The sequence below is a fragment of the Bombus flavifrons genome, chromosome 5 (genome assembly GCF_040668555.2).
Source record: "Bombus flavifrons isolate JBK064 chromosome 5, iyBomFlav1_principal, whole genome shotgun sequence".
In the NCBI taxonomy this organism is placed as follows: domain Eukaryota; kingdom Metazoa; phylum Arthropoda; class Insecta; order Hymenoptera; family Apidae; genus Bombus; species Bombus flavifrons.
The window spans coordinates 2,972,155-2,983,683 of NC_138446.1; the positions used below are offsets into that span (position 1 = coordinate 2,972,155).

General features: G+C 37.5%; 1 protein-coding gene across 1 annotated transcript; it reads right to left on the bottom strand.

Moving 5' to 3' along the window:
- Nucleotides 1–6,599: 6,599 nt before the first annotated feature.
- noc (zinc finger protein no ocelli) lies at nt 6,600–10,006 on the bottom strand. The gene is made up of 2 exons (XM_069112905.1): nt 9,406–10,006; nt 6,600–9,018 (listed from the first exon to the last, which is right to left on the bottom strand). The coding sequence occupies exons 1-2, from the start codon at nt 9,490–9,492 to the stop codon at nt 7,651–7,653; spliced, it is 1,455 nt and encodes a 484-aa protein (XP_068969006.1). The 5' UTR covers nt 9,493–10,006; the 3' UTR covers nt 6,600–7,650.
- Nucleotides 10,007–11,529: the final 1,523 nt, after the last annotated feature.

Genomic DNA, 11,529 nt, shown 5'->3' on the forward strand with positions numbered 1-11,529 from the left:
AGAGGGGATAACGAGAAGGAAGAAAAGGAAGAGAGCGAGGGAAACGGTGGAAGTGAGTGAGAAAGAGAGAAAGAGGGAGAGGGAGAGGGAGAAAGAGAGAAAGAGAGAGAGAGAGAGAGCAAGATAGAGATGGAAGTGAGGTCGAATAACAGGGTACGCTCCGATCAACATTAATCACTATCCGAAGCGAGTAGATAGCCGTCGAATGCTCGCTTTCTAAAGCAAGGTGAAGGGGTGGCTGATAGATGGAGGTGATGAATGGCTCCGTGACGGGGAGCGATCCATCATCTCGGGGCCGACATCACGGGAGCTGCCTACCGCGAGAGCTAGCAGGAGAGATTTCGCGCGAGAGGTCACCTCGGCTAATTCATCATCCGGTCCGTCGCGTTTGCTCTCTCCCTCTGCTCTCCTTTTACCCCTAACCATCTCGTTTCCTCGTGTCCGCTTGGTACACACTTCAACCCTCTCCTCGGTTCTTCGTCCACTTTTCTCAATCCCTTCCTTTCTCTTTCCTCTAAACTCCCTTTGTTTTCAACGTTGCTTGCCTCTGCGACTTTTCACCTCTGCGCGCGTCTGATTTTGCTATTTGCCCTATGATAGCAGCGAAAAAGCTAGGCATATGTCTTTTCTTTTACTAGACTGCTTCGAGGAAATGTCAGCCACTTAAGTATCTGAGTCTGAATCAATCTGTTCAACTCTTCGTTGAGACAGCAATCGGGCAATGTGATCAATGAAACGGCCAGATCGGTATCTGTACTTTTAGTTAATCTCTGCCGATTGATCCTTGTAAAACTTCTCATCAAGCAAATCTTATTGGATCGTAAACCATCGTTCGACTCTTAACATATTTTCGAGATTACGTCGATTCTGCTGGGTTCTATTGTAATTCCAAGAACTCTGATTCTTACCACTTTTATACGATGAAATTCTGCTAACTTCAGCTATTTCATCATCGATGAGTAAAAATTTCGTCGAGAAACGTTCCAAACTTCTAAAGTAAAATCAGTTCTTGGCCTTGCATCTACGCGGTCAGCAAACATAATACGATAATAATTTTCAATGTTCTGGTAAGCCGATCATTACAATGATATACCAGACCAAATGCAATTATGATTTTTAATCGAGATTTTCTTGAAGACGCTTGAGAAGGTACAATCTTACGTGTAAAATGCGATGATAGCAGTAATAAGTAACATAAAAGTCTTGAGATATTGATCGTTGAAGAAATATAAAGGACTTTTTGGCTTCACTTCAAACAGTTTTTTGAAAAGTAGTTCCAAATCGTATTTTGAAATTTCCTACGTAAAAGATTAGACGTAATTAAACGTCGTAATTAAATATGTACAGATGACTTGAATATTTCAATTATAATTTGCAAAATTGCGGATGCATTGCTATACAAGCTATCCAGTGTATATTGTACTTATTGCAAGGTTTCGAGCAAGAAAAGTCTATTTACCATTTTATTATATCTTAAAAATATCGATTCTAATGTATATTTGAAAAACAAACTGAAAGATATTTCCAAGTGCCTTTTGGAGCAATACTTCTTCGTCAATGAGACGGACGTCGTCTTCTTGACTCTACATGATCGATGAAAATAATGTAGTATCCGTCTAACCTTTGCTTTGAAGTGGATGCTACATCAAGATGCTATGATAATCTTTTTTGCAATAACTTTTGCGATAAGCAAAATTAATTACAAAGATATAAAACTTTTTATAACGAATACTACATCTATACAGGTGACGTATATTTCTTAGAAATGCACATTTAAATATTAATTCGAAGATCGACGTTGTCCGGAACAACAAACTAAAATATATTTTCACGTAAAATTTGTAAATTAATTCTCTCTGGATTGTGCTGTACGTAACGAAATTTAAGTCAAACGAAATCTCTAGTCATTTTCTTTGAGCAAAAATGTTAATTGTTTTGCGATTTAGTGCAATTACATCTACCGTAATTAACGTCTACAACGTGACATATTTTTGTTAATTTCTACATTATTTGTTGACGACTTCTATAAAGAGACTGCAAAGATGCCTTGCTACTTTTCAACATTCCATCGATGTTGAAGAGTTAAATCGAAAAAGAGATCACCTTGGTGATATATTTATGGTTTTTCGAGTTTCGATTGCGTTTTAATCGTGCGTTACTCTTTATGCCGACGTTTCATAAACATTACAGTTCGCTTCGTCAGGACAGGCCTGAAACTTCATTCCTTTTATTAATATGTACGCTTAAAGATTATATCTTCGTGCACTCTGTTTATTAAGAAATACACGTAGTTTCTTCTATGACAAGCAAAAATTAATTCGCTACACGACGATCGAAGAAATTCTTTGAAAAGGGGCAGCCGCAGGTAGGTCGCATCATCGAAATTAAATACGCTCATACGCAAACAGTGGCTGGCACTCATGCTGGGTGTAAATGGAAGTAACAAGGAGGCATAATGCATCACCGTCCTGCTGTTGCTTCTTCCGTGCAGCGCCCCCGGCACGATGACGCTGCGGGAGACGACGCGACGCGACGCCGCAGAAACGAAATCGACGAGGTACATACCTGTGCTATACGTAATGTTGCATTATATCTAACGATAACAGTGTTAGTTTTACTTTAATGTTCACAGATATCGCGATCGATGTTCACACAATCACGTTACTTTCGTCCATTTATTCCAATCGCATCTGTTCCAATAAGTTATAGCTACGATTATGCGTTATTACTAGAAAATCAACTTATATAAGATTGATCGCAAGAATTGCTGCGGTTTTTATGTGATTATGAATTTTAAGAGAAATCTAAAATTTATTTATTTGCAAAATGTATCGTTACTGTTATCAGGCGCCCGATCAACGATAAGTCATTGTACCGTCACGTAATCAAAAGTTGAGATTTATTATAGCTTGTCAAAAATCCTCTGTTTGTCGGAAAAGAAGTAAATTCGATAGGAAAGCAATAATCCGGCGTCTTGATCGCGTTATCCGAAAATTCAATTTTATATGACAGAAGTGCGAACATCGTAAAACCTTCAGCGACGTTTGACCTATCGATTTCGTCTTCCACAATTTCTGCCGAGGGGGATCGGCTGTAGCTTATAGATGAATTATAGTTGCTCTTTGCTGTCGCGCATTCAACGGTGATGTATGACTCGGCGGGAGATGGTAGGTAGAAAACATCCACGATGTACGGCCTGTTAATAACAGCAAGAATGAACGAACGGCTGCACAACGCGGTACACAGATGCCGCTGGCGGCTAGACCCCCTTTGTGTTTTATTACAAACGATACGTCAGCCACGATGTATGGGCTGCTTTTATCTGCGGCCTGTTATTGATGTGCTAAATTGTCTGCTGTGACTCGTAAGACTGGGCAGGATGGCTGATAGACGTCATTCGAGGATATGTTCTCAACGACAAAAAGATTCAGCCGATGACACCAGGGACTTTCATTCTTTAACCAAAATTATAGTAAATTTCTGGTAACGTAAAGTCTATATATGTACGTAACATACTATGTAAGTTGTTGGATATCGAAGAACTTAGTTCCCGTGTTCAAAGCTATTCCCCCAATACTATGTAATTAAAATTCAAAGGTTTTTTTACAGCCAGTCGAGTAGGAGGTTGATAATGGTTCGAGCAAAAGAGAAACTCACGTTCTAGAAATAACGAGTAATAAATCGTTTGTCACCTTTATTTGTGTCTCGTTGTACATGTTCCCGTTTTTCCCAATTATCAAGATAAATCTGGATAGAATAACAAAAAGACACCAAGCAAAAGAGAATACGCATTAGGTATAATGTACACGCTATACATATCTTACAAAATAATGATAAATTGCTATCTGTAGCGCAACGTTTAACTTTTAAGAAACTAACTGAAATAGATTTATAATCTGGTTGTGCAAAAGGGAAAAATATAATTATTGCTGCAATGACTTATCGAATCATTCAAAGAAAATATACATCAAAGCTACAAAATTATTTAGACTGGGTAATAAAAAACAACACGTCATGCACTACCCTATTACTTTCATTGACGGTGCAATTTTACACGGCAACGCCAAACAAAGGAGATTTCAAGATTAAATAAATGCAAACAAACACAAATTATTATTACTCTTTTCATTTCATAATAAACTATATATTATCTTGAAATAGACAATAGATAAATAATTAAAAATAACCTCTATACCGTGTATATATGTATTTTGTCAAAATGTTCAACAAAAAAAAAAGAAAAAAATGAAACATAATTAATTTTATACCGATACTAAAAGATATTACCAAATTATTAAAATTATTTTTAAACTTTTTCATAAGAAAACGCATAGGTTATTCTTAAATATGGTGATTTATTACAGGCTCATAAGTTACTATTCCATTTAAAAGTTATATAACTTTTAAATAAATAATAAATAAAAATATACAATTAAAAAGGTTATACAACTTTCAAATGGAAAAGTGATTTATGGACCACCCTGTAGATATAATAAATCTATCTGCTGTAAAGCAGTAACGAAATATTATATATAGCCTGGCATAAAATATGGCGATTTACCGTTATATGAAATAAGTAAGCAAACTAACTAAAGTACTAGCTATGTATTTTCAACGAATTATTACATAGAGCCTAGCGTGCAGTGCAGGTACTAATTATTTAGTAATTAAAGAATAAATAAATTCAGTGAAATATGAATTATTTCTATCACACAAATTGTCTATTGTTTGGTTTCAAGAAACAAGGGAGGGAGGATAATAGACACGTTATCAAATATCGTAGTTAATTTGTAAAAAGCAATATAGCCAGAACGTATCATTGTATAAGAAAACAATCAGAGATGTACATACTCGACAAGTCTTGTCGTGAAATAAATTTAATCTTTTTCCAATGTTAGCACAAACACTAAAATAACGTGTCAAAAAGCAATATAACGAACAGTTGTTGCTAAATTTAAATACATAAATGTTGTTAAAATATATTATAGGATGAATCAACAAAATTGCAGAACAATATCTTTTTATACGTTCTTCAAATAGAAGGGGTAAGTTCACTATTAGGATGATTCAAAATAAATTCTCAACCAAAAAAATGGAAAAAGTCACCAACAAAGGAAAGCATAGAAAAATAAACCCTTTTAAAATAAATATAGATAAGAAATTAGGAGTATTTGAGTGCGCAAATACGGGATTTTCGTAAGTTTTTGTCCCATGTCTGAAGTTTAAATTTGAAGAATAAATTATAATAATTAAAGAATAATTTTGAAGAATAAATCTTACTTCAAGAAAAACAATTTTATTACGGATAATAAAGAAATAAAGTATGAGTAACAAAATATATATGATTATTTAATATTTGTTTGTTATTTCATTTATTTGTTAATTCATTCTTTTGAAAATTTAAGCTATTTTGATTGAAATGCTACTTGTTACATCATAAACAAGAATAGTCCTATTATTCCACAATTAAGCTTCTATTTATTGCTATTGTACAGTCATAATTGAAAATCCGATATATATTGTATTTACATGCAATATATTTATACATTTTCGACAGTTACATAGCCGCTTTTATATTAATTTTCCAAGAAGCATATATTTCTTAGCAGATTCAATCACAAGGGGTAAATTACGTGAATCGATCCATGTTCGTATAAATACTCTACTTAGAATGGACGAGCCACTAATTGAGACCCAACGATGCACATAATGATACCGAAATAACATGAATTCCAATCCATGAAACGGGTCGAGAACGCGAAATACGAGGAAACTATTCATCCCGACGTTTAAAATCACCGAATATTTCACTTTGCTGAGCCAGCTGAGCCTGCCACCGCCTGTCGTGGCACCCTGGCGATAGAAACGACGTTCGCAGAGGGTAAAGCAAGTCTCTCCCTCTGCATGGGTCTAAAAACCTTCAACCACCCACTCCACCACCCCCTCTCCGCATTTTCCTCCCTACTTCCACACCCTGCCCCTTTTCCTCCTTCCGACACTACGCTGCAGATTTATGCGCCCCGCCTTGCAGCGCTGATATCCGAGAACTCGCGACCTGCTCCGTCCGTAATGAAAGAAATAAATTTACTCTCCTGGGTACCCCGGGGATTGAGACTCACCGTTCGTGCGCGCACATGAACAACGAGCACCCTGGTGGTGCGCATCAGAAGCGTAGATACGGCGGCTCCTCTGCCTCTTCTTTGTCGCCTTCTACTTTTCCTACTATTTCTCTTCAATTTTTAATTTTGTACGATTACAAAACTATTCCAACATATGCTCATTTTAAATGACCTAAACTTTTGACGTTAAGTCACAGGAGACTATATTATTAAAGCATAACATCTTTAATTTGTGGTCTACCAGAGCTAGTAACTTAACAGAAAAATATGTAGATCAATAGTAATAAAAACGATTCAGTACTGCAAAATATGTCACATGAGATACGAAAATATTTTTTCTAACGAAATGATAATAAAAATTATTGTATTATACAAACTTAAAAAATAATAAATAGTAATTTCTATTAAAATAAGTTTTATTCGAATGAAAAAGAATTAAATACGCAACGAGTATGGAAAATGTATTAATAAGAAGACAAATTTAATGATTTCACAAACATTGTTTTTATTAAAGCGGTATGGAAACTCAACGATATTTACAAGAGATATTTACAGTGCAAATAATGTCTATCATACATTATGTTCGTTCAATCAGAGTACTTTACATAACGAAGAATAAAAATCCAATGTATTTCTGAATAAATGTAAAGTATTGTTAATTATTCCGTTTATAATAACTACATTCGGAAATTCAGAGGAAATAATAAGCACATTTCTTTCTCAGTTTCGTCACTTTTACAATCTGTCACTTATACAAACGATACGAATAAGTTAGACGATACACTTCATTATAGATACAGTTTAGATACCATCATTAATGTTATCACCTATTATTTTTTCGAAAAAATAGCGTAATATCACAGTTACATTGTGGACATTAGAACATGCACGACCGTTTCAAGATTCACGCCATCAGACTATCATCACTACCATAGAAGAAAGCGATTAGTGAGTATCGCTACATAAGTCTACGATTTTCATCAACACCTAACACTGTTTCCGTACGACTAATTGTATCACTTTAAACTTCAAACACAATTAAGAAACAAGCGAATGTTTCCCATTAAACATGGAAATTAATTAGCACTCGAAAATTTCGCTACGCACGGCGTTTTTGCTACTTATCCATAGGTTTTTGAACTTGGTTAGAAAGATCGAAATACTTTACGCAGTAATGTGCCGTATAGAAACATTCCTATCGATTCGAAGATGTCTAAGGTGTCTATCCACGGTGTACATGTTCTTCCCTACATAATGATCAAACGTTAGGAGGTACGTTAATATAGGTTTTCCGCAAAGAATGATTTGATGGTGAAACGTTAAAGTCACAAGATATCTTTATAAACTTTAATTGTAATCTTGAATTTATACACACATGTTGTATATATATATATAGGTATCTTTTTAAATAAATTTATATTATACACGTTTAATTATTTACACAACAGATTGTCAAAAGCTCATTTTGACAATTTCCTATTTTACACTATTGTAGACTGTACACTGAAAATGTTTACACCGGAGCACCAGTTTAGGGATGTACTGCAGCACCAATTCGCTGGCCGTAGATCGCGTATGGAGAATAATAAGGTCCTAATGCGTTGAAAGCGCTATAAGGTGATGCGGCGAGCGAGGCTGGAAGAGGTCCCGTCGGTGGCTTTCCGTATGGGTGATATCTGGCGCTCAACGGACTCAGAGAAGGCGTCGGGTAAGACCCGCCGCTCGCACGATGTAAAGCTGCCGACGGCGAGAGCAAAGGATGCGGATGTGGATTGCTGAGTAAAGCGGCTGAAGACGACGCATGATCGCCACCGGTTAAACTTGTGTGGCTACGAAGATGCTGAAGAAGTTCTTCCGATGTAGTAAATCGCTTTCCACAATAAGAATCGCCTGCGATCCAATTACAAACGTATGGTCTACCACCGGTTAATGTGGACGGGTAAGAAAGCGACGGTGGAGCCATAGGACCAAACGATGACAATGCCATTGCCAAACCGTACTTTTGATGATCACATTGTGTACATCCACTCGGACAAGTTCCAGTACTCATCATTAGCTGCGCGCTGTGCATACTATATTGGCAGCCAGTACAGTAAGGATCCTTACAAACCGGTACTAGGGCCTCTCCACCGGCCGGAGTCTTGACACGAGCGTAACTCAGATAAGGGTTTCCACCTGTCGGAGTACTTGATGGATAACCCAAAAGAGCTGCTGCTGCAGCGTGATGATGTGAAAAGGGAGATGCACCAGCAAACGGTGGTCTAAAAGCTGGATTTTCTGCCAATCCAGGTGGGCAACAGAGCGGGTTTCCAGAAAATCCCGGAAGACTAGGCTTATATGCACCCAAGTTCGATTCCTTTGTATGACTGCCAGAAAGAATCTCCATGCCTGATCTAATGATCGGGCTAGTACCATTGTTGTTATTACGTGGCGATCCATCGGTTTTGTCTCGATCCGCCGGTGTCTTCCGATCAGTGGATGGAGTGGTGCTTGCCGTCGCTGTCGCTTGAGTCGCGGGAGAGGCTGACTTTCGGCCGACGGGCGTACGATTTCCCGATGACTTTTTTTCTGTGTGACTGGTATCACTCACACTTACACTCTCTTGACCACTAACACTGTGAACACTTGCTTTCGACGCAGGTCTACTTTCGTCAGTAGATTTTTTCGAAACAACATTAGTTTCGTAAGGCTTAAAAGCCAAGGATTTCCCGTCCGACGGGCTGCTGCGTGTACTACTCCGTTCCAACTTTGCAGCTGGTGGAGATTTTGCGTTTGTACCGGTATTCATGCTCTTCGGCGTTTTATCCAGCGGAGAAATCAAAGGCTTTGTTGGAGAATCAGCACCTATCTGACTGCATGTTTGGGCCAATAAAGCTAAAGGACTCTTCTTCGCATCCAACTGTAAAATAAAGTTGTGCAACTCGTTACAAATCAATATCGATGTTTGATATTTTATAAATACATACTAAAACTTTGAACGTAATATCGTGAAACATTTATTATTTTATGAAATACACAAGAAAAAGTCGAATAAGTTAGTGTACAGCAACCCGTCGGACATCGTGTACCGTCGGTATACGACAAGCAAATGAAACATCTTATTTTTGAATATTCAAACGAAGTTCATTCGATTTTCCATAAAAAATAACGTTGTTAATTTTAATTTATATACAAAATAACAAAAAGAAATAGAACAACGTAAAAACTTCCTTCCTTCACTGCATCCGTATTAAATAATTTAAAAATTGTTTATCAAAAACAATATTTTTTTGAAGCATATACTAACCGTAGTTGGAAGCGGAGAAAGATAATCCGGTTGTAGATATTGATTGTGTCCAGTAGTCAGCATACCGCCTTCCTCGAGGACAACCATTTGGTTTTACACTTATTAAGCCAATCACTGCACAAAACTACAAGTAAATCTTCACAAATCACGAAACAGGAACAAACTGATGAACGTAAACGTTTTAAATATTCCGGGGCACAGTTTCGGTATACGCGTTAGTTGATCAATCTCTCCGTGATATGAAACGATTAAACGCAAACGGTGTACACCAAGTGGAATCCAGGAAAATAGTGGCAGCTCTCGACGGAGCTGTTCAGTGCACGAAGTGGAATGCGACCGCAACGCCGCCTAGCGACACGATCCGCTCTCTTCCCCTCCTTCTTCGGCAAGCCAGGGTGTATAACCTGTCCTCTCTTGTCGTCCCCACCAGTTCTAGTCGAAGGATTATGGTGGGAGAATTGCGGTGGGGTTTGGCCCTGTGTGGGGTGTGGGAAGGCATTCTAATTCAACACGCCACCCATGATGTTGGCCCGACGATGACAGCTCCCATCCCGGCTTTGATATTTCACCGCTTTTACAGCCGTCCATCCCCCCTCTCTCTCTCTTCTCCTCTTCCATCCCCTCACTCTGCACACCCCTTCCAGTTTGCCTACCATAGCTACCTCGACACGGAACCGTCCCTGCCACCACGGCAACCCGATATTTTATACCGTGAAACCTGTCTGTCTCTCCGACCGGCCCCGCTTAATAAGCAGCTTTCAAAATAGAAATGTAATGGGTCGGTGGGGAAGGGAATGTCGGGTGATTGATTGCTCGCTCAGCGACTTACCGACTTGCCACAGCCCACGGGGTAACGAATGACAGCCACTTAAGCGCTGTTTGCCTACAGTTTTGTAAAAGCGTTTTAATTATCGCCCCAACCGCGCCTCGACTTTGTCGCATACTGACTCACCAGATACTAAACGATTCGAGCTACTGATCTCTTCTGACTTCCGTGCTAAGATAACACCGTTAAATAATGTAAAGTAATGGAATGTACACGTTTCGAGGAATCGTCATTCTACCAAAATATAACGAACAAACACAAGCGCTGGCATTACTTTTAAATAAACGTCTTTGAAATTTTCGTTGCGAATTTCCGCTATAAATTATTTTCCAAACACAACAAGATGCGTTTTGATTTCTACTTCAGCTGGCTAACTGTCATAGTTTATCATAATATGTAATCAATAATGTATTAGTTGGAAGAAAAATACCGTTTTCACGACTCATAGAAACTGCTTTCGCAATATGGTCGCAATAGTATTTATGCGAAACCTTTAAAACAAACGTGTGTTCTGTACTGTGTATTAATAAAAGCTACGCATCGTGACTGCTGCACCCGCCAAACGTGGCCATTAAAAAACTTGAATACCAGCTGCGTTGAAACTCAAACGTTCCGCGCGGTTAGGGGATTGTGGCCATTTCACGCGGTATGACTTTAAGTAAGATAAAGCGATCGGTGAAGCAGTTATGTTACAAGGTAATTACAACGAATTATGACAATATCCACACGCTGGCTACGTAGACCGCATAATCGCGGTAAGCAATAATTAGCCCGAGAAACACTTTGTGTAGAAATGTACGCGAATAGTGTCTGAGAAATGTATACAGTTATGTCAGTTGCAGTTTAAATTTAAATTCATAATGTTTTTGGAGTTTCGAAATGGTATAATATACAATAAAATATAATCAATTTTAAACGCAAAGTGTACTATGTAAAGTTTCAATTTTAGGTCAACTTCCAATAGAAACAAATGGAAAAAAAAAAGAATAAAAATATAGAACCATATTTGTTACTGATTTAGAAATATGTAGATATGTAGATATACAAGAAATTACTTTAGGAATTTTAATAACTTTCTGTACATATTTATCGTGCGTACTCTAATTGTGAAGGATGAAACGAACAACAATTATAGTATATTAATTGCGTCTAATCTCACACACATTATTACAATTTGCTATTGCATAGTTAAGATCGTAACGTATTAAACAAATCTAAGAATAATGATAAATAATAGTGAAAGTCTACTAATAAGAATGATTGCGTCTATATCCGTTGAACTTCCATTTTCAACTAAA